This window comes from Austrofundulus limnaeus, unplaced genomic scaffold, assembly GCF_001266775.1.
Source record: "Austrofundulus limnaeus strain Quisiro unplaced genomic scaffold, Austrofundulus_limnaeus-1.0 Scaffold164, whole genome shotgun sequence".
Classification (NCBI taxonomy): Eukaryota; Metazoa; Chordata; class Actinopteri; order Cyprinodontiformes; family Rivulidae; genus Austrofundulus; species Austrofundulus limnaeus.
Window position 1 is genome coordinate 789402 of NW_013952566.1, and position 18971 is coordinate 808372.

General features: G+C 39.8%; 1 protein-coding gene across 1 annotated transcript in view; it reads right to left on the minus strand.

Moving 5' to 3' along the window:
* The window catches only part of tbc1d14 (TBC1 domain family, member 14), a gene marked incomplete in the record, with an annotated part of 48559 nt that overhangs the window by 15109 nt on the left and 14479 nt on the right, over positions 1–18971 (minus strand). The window contains 1 exon segment of the mRNA XM_014017245.1: positions 2943–3067. Within this exon segment, the coding sequence (XP_013872699.1) occupies positions 2943–3067 (125 nt within the window).

An 18971-nucleotide genomic window follows, 5' to 3' on the forward strand; every position in this document is an offset into this window, starting at 1 on the left:
GTCAGTCCGCTCGCTGCTCCTCTCTGCTTCAAATATGACGAACATTAAAAATAAAGTTCTGTAATTTATTTATTTATCATGAAATCTGTAATCTTTACACAATTTGGAACAATTTTTACAAAGAGCAAACCTTTCCCACTAAATTGGTCATGTGACTACGAAATAAGGGTGTCCAGGGACTCCAGGGGATTAATCGTCAAATTAATCGTTATCGGCTAAATACCACAATTAATCGTGATTAATTTTTTTTGCCAATATTGCCCAACCCTAATAGACACAAAGACAAACAAGCATACCAAATTTCAAAAAGGCAGCACTTGCAAAATAGGACGTCTAAATATGAGCACAACAAAAAGTRTCCAGCAGATGGCAGACAAGATTCTTCTTAAAGGGCTGTACTTTTGAAATGGACTTTATGTTTTGAGGAATGTCACTCCCTGCTTTAGTATAAACATAGAAGACAGACCTCTGGCCGTAACAGTTTTTATAAGTTGGTAATATCAGTTGTCCTTTTGTAACAGATCTAGTTGAATGACCACTTCCAGAATTWGATTTGGGCAGTGGCAGCCAGAGGAGTTCTGTGTAATTAATGTATATTTACCTAGAAACTTAGTCCAGAGTCTGTGCTGGATTTTATTTAATTGGTTATCTAATGAGAAAAAAAAAACTTAAAAGCTTGTAAAATTTTATTCTGATTTAGCAACTGCTACTAAATCTTGACGTATCACACACCACCACTACAAAAACCTCTAGTAAAAAGTATCAAACATGTTTTTGACTTGACCTTTTATTTCCATCAGTGTCAGGAAGGATGCAGTAAAAGCTGCATTTCCTCTTGAAAACAGAGCTGCATACATTTGTGCCCTCTTTTGTTAACACTRAAATCAATCCATCCATAAAAGATACACAACCACCAATTATCTTTTCAGACAGCCGTGATATTTAGCCTATTAGAGATTTATCCATGTTCTCAAAGCAATCAAATAATTACTTTGTTGTGCAGGTAAGAAACAACATATTTATAAATGCACACATTAAAACATGTAATACACCTTTTGAACATTTTTCAATGCTGCTACAAAAGTGAAAGCTGTATAAACAGAGTTTGCATGCAGCCAAATGAGAAGCAGCTGAAAACTAAACTCCAGGGGCCTCATGTACAAAGACTTGGTGGATTTCTTACTGAAACSTGRCGTACGGTCAAATCCAGGAAAAAGTGTACGCACAAAAAAATCCAGATGTATCAAACTGTGCGTACGCCTGAATCCACGCACATTKCTTTGGTACATCACAATTAATGTGGAACTGAGCACAGGTAAGACACCTCCCCTGACACGCCTTCATTAACATATGTTAAAMAGATGCWAATTACTTCCTGYATGTGTGAAGGACATGTTTGTCTGATCCCTGCGCGATCAGAAATGATTTATAGTCATAAAAATAATGAATTTAATATAAAGTGAGTGAGAAAAAAATCCTAAGTAAAAACAGGAATAAAATATGTTTATCACGCAAAGAGTGATTGTGTGTCGGTGTGTGTGTGTGTGTGCACGCTGCTATGTTGTGCAACTGGCTTATCCATCCATTCTGAGTCTGAAAATATTAACTTTGAGCACGAGTTTATTACCATAATTAGAGAGGAACAGAGGAACTTAAATGTTTGGTAGAACGTAGATCTTTGTTTATTTCATAGCTGATATTAAGAAACGAGTCTCTGCGTCTCAGTAGAGTTCACATGACGTGACGTGATGTTGGAGAGTCTCCATAAACGCTGCGCGCGCCGCAGCCTTTGTGTGCAGTCTGTCTGTCAAGCTTTTGTTCTTCTACTTACAGCATTTTCACAAGTTGTAAAGTGTACTTCCATCCATCTACAACAACGCAAACGCCAAGTATGAAACATCTCCACTGCCGGCGAGGGTGCGCGTGCTCCAGAGCGCGACTATAACTCAGCCTTTAGAATCATATAGATGAGACGATTCCACTGGTCATGATTCAGCTTTGGGTGGACTGGACTGACACAGTCCCGATCGGTCTGCCAGCTCCCTCTGGAAAGCTCCTGTGGAACCCCAGTTCAATCGCTGCTGCTGCACGTGCACGCGTGGCACACGTGGCTACTCACTGCGTCGCAGTGCCAAACTGAAAAATGATTTTTTTCCTCAAAACGGCTGATGAGCCACTCGTCATCAGAAATTTCTATCTGTTTATAAATAAATGTTCTGTGTGTTACACTATTTATTATATCCTCCAGTAAGGCTGAATCTGTTCCTGTTAAATGTATTTTTGGCAAACTTTGCGCGTCCTTCATTTAACTACGTCCATGTGGATGTAAAAATTGTTAATCATRTGTGTCTGCTGTGAACAATAATCATTTTCACATYATGAACAGTTTCTCAGAATCTCCTCTAAGTGTTGCCAATGGAACCAGAACCACAGAAACATGCGTACGCCAGCCCTGGAGTTGGCGTGGGGCTGCATACATTTCCACGTTCAGTTGAGTTTTGATACATCCAGAGTTTTGCGTGGAAAATGACGTACGCAAGGTTTTTGTGTGTACACACCGTTGATACATGAGGCCCCAGGTGCTCGCCACTATTTCTTGCTTTCATGTGCAGCAGCAGAGAAAAATGAACCCCTACATATATCAATCAGTCTGTATGCTACAAAACGTAATGGGGTATGGAAGAGAAGAAAAAGGCTGGGTAATGGAGCCAGGCTTAGGGAGGGCTATTAAACTTTCAGCAGTGCTTCTCTTTAACCGGCTGTGATACAAACAGACAAGATAAGTAGGAAATGTACTGAATGGATCTAATGATCAGGCAGAAGAGAAAGGTCTGATGAAAAACAAAACAAAAAAAAACATGAGAAAAATGGAAACAAAACTCACTAGTTTCAACAGTGTAAAAGTTCAAGTCCACAGTGAGAGTTTGTGTGTTTCTACATACGCAGGTCTGTCCTCGAGTATGAGTGCGGTGGTGGAGAGAGGCTCAAAGTCCAGGTTTTTTCTCACACTCCGCCTGGGGGATGTCGGGTTACCAGGTCCAGGTCTGCCACTCTTTGTTTCATATTCCTGAGGACAAACAAGACAATTTAGATACACAAAGAAAAACAAACGGCACAACTTCAGACACTTCAGCCTCATGTTGGTTTTGTTCCATGACAGGCATCATGAGTCCTGACTCGGCCCACCCCGGCTCCTGCCAGGCCGGCCTTATTTGATTCAGGTTTGCATTGAGCAGAGCCTTGATGTGGCCAGGATCATGACTTTACAACACATGCAAATCTTATTTTGTTTTATTTCTTTACTTTCATAACAACAATGGACTACACCAAACTCTAAACAAAAGTACAGAAGACCGTATGCAGTATGATACTAAAGAGGAGAGGGCAAGAYGACAGAGGACGGTAAGCTAATGGTAGCTAATGTTAGCTACCATTAGCTGGGACACACCACAGAAAAAGGGTGAAAGAGGGGCTTGTGGAGTTACAATAACGAGGAATTCAGACCAAAATATTGCAGTTCCACTTTATATAGACCCCAACTGAAGCTGTGGGTATTGAGGCCAGTGGCAGTCCAAAAGAGTGCTAAAATACTTACTTTTAAAATTAACCTTGTGTTTGCAATTTACTGAAATCTTTCATTGATATTGCAAATATTGGTATTGCTACTTTGCTAAAATTTTAAAGTGTCTGTGATGTTCGTAATATATATGAATGCATTTTTAGAAAGAGGACATTGATAAAATATTGCAAAAGAAATTTCATGTCTCTGAGATGAACAGTTGTTTAGATATTTGCCTGTGAAGTAACAGGAAGTGATGTCAAAGGGGAATGTCTGAATGTGAACAGAGCGTTGCTACAATAACCCAGACTGTAGAGAAGAATCTGATGTTTCTTAAGATTATTTTGAGTCACTATCAGAGAGAGATGAAGAAGAGTCAGAGTTCAAATAATATTGTTTCAAGACCAGAGAGTTTTCTTTGTTAAAGAGTTCCCCTCTGATATCACTTCCTGTTTCACTTTGGCTGAGCCAAGTTCAAAAGAAAATATGCCAATTATGGGACAAAATGGGTTAAATTGTGTGTATTATTCCAACTTTCTTAAATAAGTTTTCCTTGACTTTTGTATTTGACGAACATGCAGGTCACAGGCATTTTATTGTATTGGGGCTCTGTAGCTTGAAAAACAGAAGGCACAGGCTCACAGACTCAATAACTTATGACCAGATACATTTCATTTGCTAAAGGGAAAGAAGAAATAGGTAAAAAACATAAAAAGACAAAAACCCAGAAAAACGTTTTTGTGTTGAGTTCTAACAGCCATATTGGGAYGCAGCCATACAACCTTGTGACACAGCTCTATAGGACAGAATGTATTAGCTGCTGGTGTCTAATGAGTGTGAAGTTTAGGCTCTAGCACTTACGGTGATGCTGGTCCCAGAGAGGGAGATCATGTGACAGTCGGTCTGTTCCAGCTGAGATCATCCAGAAGTTCAACTCAGACTCAATCAGCTGACTTATAGCTCGGATGCATCACAGAGCACACAAAGTTCACAAAGAGTCGTCTTGACAATCTCACGCTGACTCACTAATTAATTAGAAACCAACTAAAAATAGTGCAACACAAAAGCAAACCAAGCCTTCAGCCAAGGTGCGTATAAAGTCGGTCGAGGCAGGTGATGTGGGTGGATAAGGTGAGAATACAATAATGTGCACAGCCAAGAATACAGWCTTAAAACTTGTACACACAAAAAATAGGCTGTGATTAAAGAAAATCCAGCTGCTCAGAGCTCTGTTGATTGGTTCATTGGTATAAACTCAGAATTAAGCAAGACTGCAGAAAGTAACCATTCCGTCACAATTTATAGTTGACAAGTAGTCTCCAACTGCCACAACCAGGTGAAATACTACTTTTAGCCCGTCAAACATGACTGAAAACACTCGCGCCAAGAACATTTCTGCATTGTAAGTCCTGGTTACCCCAGCTCTGGTTGTGTTTGCTTTGAGCAGTGTGCCACCTCATATCAAAAACAAGAAAAGCTGTACCGGACCATCCAGCAGTATGACGCTGACAGTGAGAGGGTAAGACAACAGAGGACAGTAAGATAATGGTAGCTTGCTACAGTTTACAGTTTTTTTCTTGTGAAAAATAGTTACAGTCGATGTAAAAGATTCAAGCAGTTACTCTCATCTCAACTAATCAATGGGCAACAGTAGCTGATGTCAACCTGTGCAGAGCAGCCCACTCGAATACAACCACAGGTCTCTGGGCTCCTGAAATCAGGGTGGACTTGGGCCAGAAGGGTTAATGCAAATACACAGAACCCGGGTTTGAACCCAGGCCGAGCCAGGTCRGACCTTACATTACAAAAAGGCCTGCAATTGTTTTACAAATGAAAGCAGCTCTTGTTCCTTCATGGGTCATGTAGCAGGATCCAGGTATATTTTTATTACTAAATACAGGGGTTAGACAGTGAAACTGAAACACCTGGTTTTAGACCATAACATCCCTTTCAGACAGCTTCCTCTTGTGTCCACAGTTAATCCTGTTGGATGTGGTTGGTCCTTCTTGGTGGTATGCTGACATTACCCTGCATACTGTGGCTCTTGATACATCACAAAGACTTGATGACTTGATCACAGATGCTCCAGCAAGACGTGCACCAACAATTGGTCCTCTTTTGAACTCTGTAATGTCACACGTTGTAATATTTTGAGCAAAACTGTGCTCTTACCCTGCTAATTGAACCTTCACACTCTGCTCTTACTGGTGCAATGTGTAGTTAATGAAGACTGGCCACCAGGCTGGTCCAATTTAGCCATGAAACCTCCCACACTAAAATGACAGGTGTTTCAGTTTAATTGTCCAACCACTGTAGATGGTCAACATAAACCAGAAAACCCGGTTGTAAATGACAACCACTGTACTGAGTTACACATTTATAGAGACTACACTCGAAAGCAGAAGTGTGTTTAACAGGTCTGGGTTTATGCTCTAACTTATCACAGGAACAGCAATTGTATCCCATGATAACCTGAAACCAGGGCAACATGCTTTGTCTGCTGAGTTCTCGGATTTCATGGAAGGGATGTAGGAGCTCTCTGAGTGCCTGGCTGCACACACCTGTTGCAAATGGCCTTTAAAAGTTGAAAACTACCCAKGTTGGAGCCCAGCTCTGCAAACAGCAGCAGCGATGCAACAGGTAGACTCAGAAAGTCTGCATTAAAACATTACTACCATAGAAGTTTATAAGCTGTCCTTTCTCMTGTGTTGACATTGTCTAGCATTAAATCATCATGGAAACAGAGTCRGCATGCTAAATAATGTAAAGTGAGGATAAAGGCCACAGCAGGGTGAGTCGCCTGGTTTCATAAATAACTGGAAGCTGCCTGAGGGGAAGCTTCAGCAGCAGAGTTTACAAAACGTTGCTTTTAAGTGATACTGGACCAATTCTGTTTCATTTAACTTTATCTACACAACAGCAGTGATCCACTTCTGACACTGAAACATTTTGAATTCAGAGCTCAGAGCACGATGATCGCAGTCAGTCAATATTTATTCTGCAGATGTGATCAGAGACAGAGTTCCGCTTCTGCTGCTCATTCTTCGTTTTATCAGAGCTTTGCACAAACCTGCGTGTCTTCAGCATTCAGGAAGATATGGTCCTGCTCAACACTGAAGGGTCTGTGTACATGCACGATGATGTACAGAAATCACAGCACCTGCTAATGACTTGGCATAAATCTACAGTCAATTTAACATTTTTCAATGAGGTATATTGATAAGAGGCGCCATCCTGTAACTTTTCTTGGTCAGAGAGAGACCATCAGACTGAGAGGACAACTCAGACGGTGTTAGGTGTTAAAGCTGAATATGATAATCATGATGTGTTAAATTTAGGTCAGCACATKAGTTACTGTTTACTGACAACTATTTTGATTCAATAGAAATTCTTGTCATTGTGTATCATCAGAAAACGTTGCTAGGTGCACACATCTGCAATGAATGATTTTTCTAACAGACAGAAGCTAACCAATGAAAAACAAAAAAGTACATTCAATCCTACACAGAAATCTAGCCATGATAAATTTACATCGACAGCCCGCCTCTTCCAATATGGCGTTGCGCTCGTACCACAGCAGTCAATCTGGCATGCATTACGCCTCTAGTCAATAAATCTCATTGGTGGAGATGGATGAAGAGGCTGTATGGGTTTCAACCACCATTTTCTCTAACTGTTTATCCACGTTTTTTTCTGCATTAAGAGTTTTGTCCAAAATAATTAAAGCCATGGCTGGTTTAGAGTTTCTAACTGAACTAACAATAATTGTGGGGACATTTCTACTCCTCCTCTTTGTGCACTCTGGCTCTGCAGCACAATGCAGTTCATCAAGGAATAAGTTCTAGCTTTAAAAATAAATAAATAAAACATGTTAGAAGTTAACCAGGTGTCATTTCTCAGTGTAATACACTTGTCTGTAGCATTTTAATTTCAGCCAAGAGCTGGCTGCTCAGAACTGGTTTATTTCTTGACAAAATGTTTGAGTAACTCCTAGTTTCAAAACTAAAATAATCAGTGACTGTTTTCATTTTGATCTCCTTGGTGGAGATAATAAACTATATGTCAATAGTTAGCGATGGAAAACATTTAACCCATCACCTGCCACTCTTCTACAAACTTCAAGTTAGAGGTGGGTGGCTGGAGATGTGTGAGCTTTGGTATTTTTGCTTTTTAATTTATTAAACAGTATGATCTTTGTGGCTGGGCCAGCAGTGTCGTTGGGAGAGCACCTCCTTGGCTAATGATGGGATAACCATATCTCCTTGAATCAATTTGAAGGAACAAGGTCATCACAACAAAGATATTCAGAAAGAACATGAAGGTCTTCTGATAAGAGTCAAACAACATCATTAAAATAGGTCTTGAGTTCCAGTGGAAGCTGGTACTCTCTCACAAGCCTCTTTCACAAGGCAGTTCCGCAAAATTCAGAAAAAGAAACCACTCCAAGTAAAGCACAGGACAGTTCTGAACCTGATCAAATTATCCTTAGATGAATTAGAGGAATGCAGTCTAGAACGATGACTCATGTTTCTTTTATGCAACACTGAAGGCAACAGACTCACAGCTTAAGTATGAGATGAATCAACACAGAGGTGTAATTCCATTTTTGATCAATGTTTTTGACACTGTACCCGGATAAACTCAAAAAGTCCTACTGCTGCTCCAACATGCTCCATTTTACAAAAACACTACCTGTCCCTGACGTCCTGCTGCTGGTACAAATATCTACATTCCTGCATTCTGGCTTCTTTTGTCCACTTATTCTTTCTGCCAGTTCTCTCTGCTCACCTACAGAAACAAACAGACCCAGCCAATAGCATAACGGAAATATGACCATTTCAGTTTAGGCATGATTAAGAGGAAAACAAACATTAACATCTTCATCAGCCTTGCTTTGTGGTCTGAATGTAATTTGATATAATCTTGTTGAAATATAAATTGATGTCTTCTTAAAAAGGCAGCAATTGTATTTCTCTGAATCAATTAGTAGTTTGGTTTTGAAGAATCCACAGGGCTCATCTATATCCAAACAAGATGCTTCTCACAGTTTCACTTGGTTTCACTTTAAGTTCAGCATCCCGAGACTGAACCTGAACAGAGAGAAGGAAGGCAGAGGACTAGTGAGCATCACAGACACCATACAGGATGAAACCACTCAGATCTTGGAAAAGATCAGGACAAAATCCTCCAATGATGAAGTGCTAAATCTGAGGAAGACCTGGGATCAAAGACTACAAGATTTGTAAAAAAACAACTAAAGCTAATTAAAAGTCTCAAACTTGTGAGGGAGAAAGTTTAAAAGGTAAACAAACACAAACAACAACAGGCTGGCTACTGCTGATTTCTGAGCTGTTATCTGCTCATCTGATGACATTTCCTGTGTCGACTAAGGTCCGGTCATGTCACACTAACTGCTTTTTTGTGAAACCTAGCCAACCCAAACTAGTGTAGACTGGTACAAACGCTGCACAACTGAGAATATGGAAAAGCAGAAGCCACCAGGTCAGATAAGCCCCTGCATGACATGTACTACCAGCAGATTGAGGAAGTGGATATTAACAAACCCTACTGGTGACTAGAGAGAGCTGGACAGAAGGAAAACACAGAGGCACCAATCATTGCAGCACAAGAGCAATAAAAGCTGGGGTCTACACAGGGATGGGGCTAATCCCATCCAGCACAGAGCTCTGATACCAACATTATTAACATATCTGAATTTTCCAATGCAACATGGAGAGATTTCAGATCCATGAGAGGTGTCTGTCCTAGAACGTCTACTGAAATGAATCCAGAGGTGATTCCTGGGCGGCTGTTCTGCTAGCTGGCTGCAAACTGTGAAATGGATTTCCTGAATGGAGACGAGTCTCAATGAGACACCCCTCCATTCAGGAAATCCATTTCACAGTTTACACCCAGCTAGCAGGTGAGCAGCTCTGTGGCTAACCAACATTTTACCACAACATGACTTCATGCGTTTAAAAGTAGAGAAATTGTGAAATGAAACTGTGTTGATAAGCCGAGTAAAACCAGTTATGATATATCTGACACGTTTATTTGCTGGAAATGAGGCAGCAGGAAACGCTGACAGACTCATGGAGAAAACACCAATTCTCCATCAGTCTCAGCTTTCTCTTGAGCCGAACAAACAACCATCTCCTCCTTTCTGACTGAGACATGAAGTTTTTTACCAAGTGCCAAAGATTCTGCAGCAGGAGGAAGAAAAAGACGTGAAAGTTGAATTGGATCGGCTCCATCCCTAATTGCTTTCCCTGCCAAGTGACAGAGAATATTGTGTAGCTTCAGTGTGTGCATTGCCCCCAGTCAGAACAATGGGCCTCATGCAAGAACCRTTCGTACGCACAGATTTGTTCTWAAATTGTGCGTACGAGTGATTTAGGAGAATTTGTGGCATTCACCAATGTTTTCGTATTCCAAGATTTTTTTCAGATACGAACAAAATTCACGAGTGGTCCAGACCTGTCGTATATTTTACGATCAGTCAGTCTGCTGTTATCCAGATGGGTTTTCTTCATTAATAACTTTATATTTTGTTATTTAGAAAATATTTCGAGTTGAAAATAAATCACACTCCATAATTATGTTGACAGTAGGTTATTCTGTTTGAACTGGAATTAGATTTGAATGACAAAAATTGATTAGATTAAGTTAAATTGCCTTTTAATGCTGTTGTATAACACTACAATATTAATATGAAGATCTCAAACAATAAAACAACTTAAATTGTGCATTAATTGAAGTTTGGAGACGTTTTAAAATGCGTCTTTTCAGAACCCCATCTGTCACTTGCGACCGCCGGGAGGGGGGAGACGGCCAGGCGGTGCGCAACCACCCTTCTTCTGAATAAATGTAAACAGTAACACAAGTGTTTACACTTAAATTAAAAAAATATCTGACCAAAGAAAAACCGGAGCTGGACTAGAGAGAGATGAATATGATTTATATTTTTATTTCTGTGACTGTAACGACCCACAGGAGACACGACATTAACAGCACATTTCATTCCTTTAAGCAGCTCCTTTAATTCCACAGCTGACGCTGCTAAAGAGAACAAATTTTTTTTCCTCGATCTCGGTGAGCAGGACTACAATCTCTGAACTCGTAAAGTTCTTCTTTTTTGCTTTGCAATGTCGTTTATGAATGGACACTTCCTGGTATGTGGGRCAGGAAGAGCAGCTGGATAGAACAGGTGGAATTTACGCAGCTCATTTACACACTTTTCCTGAAGATAGAAGAGTTTGTTGAATCTGACGTGACATGTTCGTACGAACCCTTTGTACRAACAAAAGYAAGAGAAATTWAGGATAAGAATACGAACATGTTCTTGCATGAGGCCCATTGTCCTGCAGACCGTGCAGCTCTCAGAGTGTGATTGGTCTGAACTTTGTGGGTGTGTTTGTTCACACGGAGCATGGCAGTGATGTGGGGCGGCACTCCGAGCAGTGTCTTTCTACATAATTGTTCTTTGAAGCCAGTTCAAATTAGCAAGATGCACGACTTCTGGTCTGATTATACTGGCCAYGTGAACATCCACCAATGTTCACTCCTCCTTTCCAGCTTCGCCATTAACAAGAAAAAAAAAGGKTTTTGTCCTCTGAATTCTCACCTAACAAAACACTGATTCATCCCTGAGTGAAAAAATACTATCCTGCTATCACTGTGTATATGCTTAGCTATGTACAGTACTGCATTGGGAGTACTGTGGGAGGGCAGAGGAGAAAATTATGATAATGTATCCCCCACCGCATCTTTAGGAGTCAAAAACAACATTATCACTGATCCACTGTCTCACGTCGTACTAAAGTATAAACCAAGCTTTAGAGAGCTCACAGGTGCAAGTGGAATCTTATTTATTACTGTCACTGTCATCTCATTTACTTTATCAACGTTTCAGAAACGTAAAACAATAAAATCATTAGGAAATGCAGTTGAACACAAAATACTTTGGGTTTATATTCTGAGATGAATTAAAAGTTTAAGTAAATGTCAATATGTCGTCTTTTTAAGTTTTCAAATTCAGCTTTTTGTAATGTGATGTTTAAACTATTATGCAAACAAAAACTGTTCCAGTTTTATCCAAAAAAAATTTGACCCTGTCAGATTAACACACTAACAGTTGAATAAACACGACTGAAGAGTTTAGAAACAGTCTAATCWGGGCTGCTGGGAATTTGGCAAACAATGAAGTGAATGGGGAGTTTCTTGACCAACAGATGGACCTACTACTTCTGGCATCAAACCTTCTGATACATTCCAGCACAGTTCATCTWAACACGCTTTACTGGAAAGTAGAAATAAACAAAAAGTCAAATAAGCCGTTTCTCCTCAGCTCCATGAACAGCAGGAGGAAATCCTCTGAAYGCTTCCAAAAGATAACTGGCACTGTAACCCTGCTACACGTGCTTTAGCTGTAATTAACTGGAAGTGTATAACYGATGCAAAGAAGATGGCACATTTCCTGACTGGACATCCTTCTGTCAGCCAAACATTTCTCTCTTTCTGGAGAGATCATCACCCTGCTCCTCAACACAAAGCACCGAGCTCTGATGAGCTGAACGAGGCTTTTCTTTGAAACCTGAGCCCTCCTCGTCCTCTGCAGCCTCTCTTTGAAGCTCTAGCTACCAACGTCCTCMGATTCTGCCAGGCACGGAGAGACGACTCAGGGTCATCGGGCTCATTCCCCCGTTAAATAAAAAATAAAATAAAATAAATTAAAAAAAATGCTACAGCTCACTCACCATGAACGCTGCAGTTCCTTACAGATGGCACGTCCTCCGGTGGGGGGTTTGTTTTCCAAACCTTAGCGCAGCATCACGGCTGCTCCTGAGGGCTCACTCCTGGTAACAGTACACCCAGGAGGTGAAACTTAAAAAAATAAAAAAGGCAGAGGGACACACCCCGCATTGCAAAGGATGCAGCAGCAGCAGCAGCATGACACCCTGAGTTCCTCCTCCTCCTCTCTGCCTCTGAGCGGTGATGCTACGCTGATCTGCTCTGCATCAGGTCTATCGCTGCTGTGTGTGTCAGCAATTCAGCAGAGTCCTCGTCTCTGTGCTCCGCGCTACGCCTGACAGTCTCTCTAATCAACCGCAGAGCAACAGATCAAGTTTCAGCTTCTTAACGCTTCAGCTCTTTTAATCCACTCAAAMCTGAACGGGTTGTTTGACTGAGTAGTTTCTGTATTTTGTGCTCTAAAATGTCTTATTTTTATATGAAGACTGCACCCTGGCAACTAMCACTAACAGGATTAACAAAATACAACCAATCAGTAGTCAATAACTTACAAATTAATTCTCATAACAGAGCAAATAAATGAGTAAAAACATTTTAAAAACAAGTTAATGATCAGCGGTGGGCACCGTTCTCCTAACCTGTTAATTCACTAAGAGCAGAACTAACATTGTGTTAGGCGTTCAGACTTCAAAGGTTTTCTTTTTAGTTTAGCACTTACATTAACTTTATATTTAACAGACTCCATTCCTTCTAATATAAATGGTTATTTTCTATTCTGCTAATAAGTTTTAACAACATCAAGTCTCGATCTAACGGACACAGTTATCGACTTCGACCAAGTAGCACTGACATGTTAAACTTTGCTGTACTATGAGCAGAAGGCAGCACAAAGCAACTTCACACAATGACATCATCCTCGAGTCACAGTCTCCTGTTGTTTACAGACCACAACTTCTCACTCGTGGTTTCAGTWTACTGCCAATGAAAAAAGGCTTTAACATACATTTTAAACAAAACCTGAACAAAAAAAATGTTAAGAAAAGTCCACGTTTAAAAAAATTGTAAAAGTCCCAAAAAATTATTTCAATTTAGCATTAGCCTTCGTTAATTTTTTTGTTTGTGTAGCATCTTTTATTTAGCGCTGCAGAACTAAGAAATTTGTGCAGCAATTTAAAAGTTAGTGAAGCTAATAGTTTAGTTAGCTTTGCCCAAATGATACAATCTTACCGGTCTAAGTCAGTCTTATTTCCCCCCTCTATTTTAAAGAAAATAAAGAATCCAGACAGTTTTAGTGTCCTACAAGTTAAGTCCTTTCTAGCAGGAGAGAGAACAAGTGGAGTAGGCCAAACTCTGATCAGAACATTTAAGGCATTAGCTTTAGCTAATATGTTAAGACCTTTCCCTTTGAGTTTTTAAGAGAATTTTGAGTTCAGATTAAAGTTTAGGTGTGAACACTCTGTCTTGAATGGATTTGAGATAAAACTGGAAACCCTGTATTAGGAAGAAACACTGCATAAAAGATGAGAAAAATAAAGATGTTTATAAGTATTTAAGAAGTGTAAAGTTTATGTACTGGTGAAACATTTTTAAAAGTTTACAGAAAAAATGTTTAAAGTTCAGACAGCTCATAAGTTTGAGAACATGACATCAAACTAAGAACATTTGATAAAAAAGATCTCCAAACAAACAAACTGTGATTGTGTTCAAGTTGGTATTGGTAATAAAAAATTAAACCTTTGTTTTTCTTTTTTGTTAGTTTGTTTTAGTTATTTGAAGACTATTTTTATTTGAATTTATATATTCGAGAAAAGAGGCAGATAAGATTTTTTTCTGTCTTTCATTGAATTTATGATTCGTATTTTAATTGTATATAGAATTTATGTTGTTTTTTAAAGAAATTAATATACACTCACCGGCCACTTTATTAGGTACACCACGCTAGTAACGGGTTGGACCCCCTTTTGCCTTCAGAACTGCCTCAATTCTTCGTGGCATAGATTCAACAAGGTGCTGGAAGCATTCCTCAGAGATTTTGGTCCATATTGACATGATGGCATCACACAGTTGCCGCAGATTTGTCGGCTGCACATCCATGATGCGAATCTCCCGTTCCACCACATCCCAAAGATGCTCTATTGGATTGAGATCTGGTGACTGTGGAGGCCATTTGAGTACAGTGAACTCATTGTCATGTTCAAGAAACCAGTCTGAGATGATTCCAGCTTTATGACATGGTGCATTATCCTGCTGAAAGTAGCCATCAGATGTTGGGTACATTGTGGTCATAAAGGGATGGACATGGTCAGCAACAATACTCAGGTAGGCTGTGGCRTTGCAACGATGCTCAATTGGTACCAAGGGGCCCAAAGAGTGCCAAGAAAAGATTCCCCACACCATGACACCACCATCAGCAGCCTGAACCGTTGATACAAGGCAGGATGGATCCATGCTTTCATGTTGTTGACGCCAAATTCTGACCCTACCATCCGAATGTCGCAGCAGAAATCGAGACTCATCAGACCAGGCAACGTTTTTCCARTCTTCTCTTGTCCAATTTCGATGAGCTTGTGCAAATTGTAGCCTCAGTTTCCTGTTCTTAGCTGAAAGGAGTGGCACCCGGTGTGGTCTTCTGCTGCTGAAGCCCATCTGCCTCAAAGTTCGACGTACTGTGCGTTCAGAGATGCTCTTCTGCCTACCTCGGTTGTAACGGGTGGTTATTTGAGTCACTGTTGCCTTTCTATCAGCTCGAACCAGTCTGCCCATTCTCCTCTGACCTCTGGCATCAACAAGGCATTTCCGCCCACAGGACTGCCGCTCACTGGATGTTTTTTCTTTTTCGGACCATTCTCTGTAAACCCTAGAGATGGTTGTGCGTGAAAATCCCAGTAGATCAGCAGTTTCTGAAATACTCAGACCAGCCCTTCTGGCACCAACAACCATGCCACGTTCAAAGGCACTCAAATCACCTTTCTTCCCCATACTGATGCTCGGTTTGAACTGCAGGAGATTGTCTTGACCATGTCTACATGCCTAAATGCACTGAGTTGCCGCCATGTGATTGGCTGATTAGAAATTAAGTGTTAACGAGCAGTTGGACAGGTGTACCTAATAAAGTGGCCGGTGAGTGTATGTCATAATGCCAATACTGCTAAAATGACTGTGACCTGTTWAAACTTTGAATGTTTCTATTATARAGTATGTCTGAGCTGTAGAGCTTACTTGTTTCTTCAAAATCTCATTGTTTTATACATTAATCTTTTTTAGCAAAACATTAATCATAAATGGTAACACAAGTTGATATACTGTATTTATGCATGCATAATATGAGACTAAAACTCCAAAAATCATCAATAAAGTTCGGGGGTCGTATTATATGTGGGAGTAAATTTTGACCAACTTTATTCTAGTCTGCTACCACAACAAGTTTCAATATTTTCTTGAAATATTGMATCACTTCTTCCTCCCTTACCACAGAGTGGAGTAACTCCACCTTTAAACAGCAGCAGCAGAACAAAAGCTTGAAATGGGAGCCTGTTTAACCAATTCTTCTGGGAGGAGTGTAGGCTTACAGCCAGAGATAAGACATGAAACACATGTGTGCCAAAGAGTGTTTGTTTTAAACAAACAAAAAGGCAGCCCCCAATAAACCATTTCAAATCAATGTGGGAAGTGTCAGAGGGCTGGTGAGTAAACTGTAGGAACCACAAACAGGCTCTACAGCTCAGCTTTAAACACAAAGAAAACACAGGAAAGAACTATTTTCATGTCACACAGTGCAAATGGAAGAATAAAAATAGATTTGTCACAGCTTTAATTAATAGCTGCCAAGTGAAACTCCTACAAGCCAAGTCAACGGAAGCAGGAATTTATACATCATGAAGTCAAGCTAACTAGTTATCAATACGTCAGCACATGGTAGTTTCCTCTAAAGCCAAAATACAGTATTGCAAAGATCAACAGGACACTAATGAGTGTTTATAGAAGATATGAGAGGTGATCAGTTTGTAAAGTTAACTTATTTACACCATCGGATTATCTGGGTTGTGTCTCAAAACAATGAATTTATCTTTCATCCATCCTGAGCATGTGTTCTAGTGTTGTAGTCAAAACCACYTAACCTGAGACCAAGACCAGAGTGTATCGAGACTGATATGACCAAGACTTTTAGGGGCTGGACCAAGTCGAGGTCAGGGCAGAAGGAGGGCAAGACAGAGACAAGACCAAAACCAGAAAGGGGAAATAATAGCTAGCTAGCTTTGCTAACATCACTTACACATATTTTATTTACCTTTGTGCTTTCCTTTCTAAGTGATGATAAAAGTTTGAGGTAGTCCTCACAATCTCTGAAAGTGAAGCACTGCAGAATTTCAWGTCCCTGTATGTTTCCTCCTGGATGTTATTTTACAAATATATTCTTTATGGTTTATGTAGCTGAACTGTATTCCTAAAGATTTTGCAGACATCTCCTTCCAAACAACTGCTCATTGTCTTGGAGTGCCACAGGTGAGTGAAAGTGGGGTGAGGATGGGCAACAGCAGTAATAAAAAATACAATTAGCAATGAGTCACGCTTGGATTTGAGTCAGTTCGTTTTACATCCTATGAAAGCAAGGATGTTAACAAAGTTGACAATATTCTGTCATTTAGTGATATTTCCGAAGTTGTGGTCTTGGAATAAAATCCAGAATCCTCAATGACTGAGACAAGACAAATGAAGTCAAGTTCTAGACGAGACTGAGACCATGAAAAAGTGGTCTTAAGACCAGTCTCAAGTACTAGAACACTGATGTGTCCAAAACATTTTTAATATGACTTAAATATACTGTAAACGTACAAATCCACATCAACCAGCTACGGACCAACAAGAATAAAATCAAATTACCAAACTTATTAGGGCTGTGTATTACAAGAAACTGGTGAGACGATACATATGACACATGGATCGTATGACATACTGTGATACTGTAAGCAAGGCAATATATTGCCTTTTTTTTACTTTTAAAAACTCAGTATAAAGAGAACATGCAATACATGCAAAAAATAAATCAGATTGAATTCAGATTATTTTTATGCAATCAGAAGAACACTGAACAACAGTGACAACTGCACTTATTTCACATTTCTTCTTGCAACATAYATCYAATAAGCCTTCATTAAAACTMAAGTGCTTTTCGGAATCAGTGCAGTATTAGGAAACGAAACATCACAATGTTTTAGTTTTTCTATATTTTCTCACACCCTCATGACTGTGTGTTCTGTAAAATGACAGAAAGATGTAGTGGGGCAGCATTCCAGACTTTTCAGTGCACTGTAGAAACCAAACAGAGGACTGTGGACCATTGGTGTCCCTATCAGGACTATCAGGACTTGACTGTCTCATATTGTTCTTCATTCTTTAAACCCCCTGGTTAATGTGTACCAAGGCCAAAGGAGCATGAGTTGTGTTCTCTGAAGTCATTACGTAAGTCAAGTGATAAGCTGACTGACAGGTTCACATAAACACATGAAACCCTGGCTGCTCATTTCACTTCCCCTTGCATACTAGGAATAAACRACTTATATGAAGCTGAAACAGACAATATCTGTGGTTCAAAATGAGGCACARCAGAAATATTGTGGACTCAGTTCTGTCAGCATGGTGCTGCTGGTTGTAATGATCAGACAGCTGTGCACACAGATTACCTGAGCCTGTGATCACAAAGACACCTGCAGCAACTTAAACACCAGCTGATAGCCATAAAAACCACATCAATTTCAATCAAAACATATATATTTCAATTAGAAAAGGATATTTTATAAACATTCACTGAATTTATTTAGTTTTGCACATTATTTTTAGTTTTGGTATCAGCTCCTGGTCATTTCTGTTTTAAAGGAGAAAACTACAGGGYTCCATCAGAGGCAGGGAGGCTGAGCTCTCTTTGTAAGGCTGAAACAAAACACACAGGCAGCCAAGCAAATGTTCTGCAAACCAAACAAACCTATTGTTGCTTTGTGGGAATGATTTCCTTATCCTTTCCAGGATTAGATATGAGATACTGACAAAMCATTATTTCTGTTGTTTTAGGTGACGTTGATAGAAAGTAAGACGTTTTCTACACATTTACAAAAACAAACAAAAAAACAGCTTATGTCTGTGTTGTTGGATGATTAAAAGCAGCCTGCCAAATAACCAGTTTATCTCTAAAGTTCAGTCATACCATTATCAATAGTTAGCTTATCAGCCATGACGTCAGTGTTTGAGAGAAAACTAATGAAGAAAAATAGTTCACCAAAGCCAGTTTGTTTGAAACTAGTCAGCCAGTGATATCCATTATTAGCAGTGACGGCTGGTATGAGTGGGCTAGTAGGGCTAAGCCCTCCCTGGTGTTCACAGTAAAAATGTTAAAATAAAGGAATATTATAAAATTATAATTATATACAATTTATAAATAACAACTTAAAAATAAACAAAATTGAAAAATAATATCTTATTTTGTGAAATTTACAAGGAAAACTGGTGCCAAACCACATGGGAAGATCTCAGGGTCGTTCTGCAGGGCTAACTTTTCACAGCACATTTTCATGTAATGGTTCAGAATGATTGACAGGTGTCTTGCCACGCCCCTTCGGTTTGCGGCTCATTGGGGCTAATTCTGTTCAGCCCAGGATCAGCCCAAAGC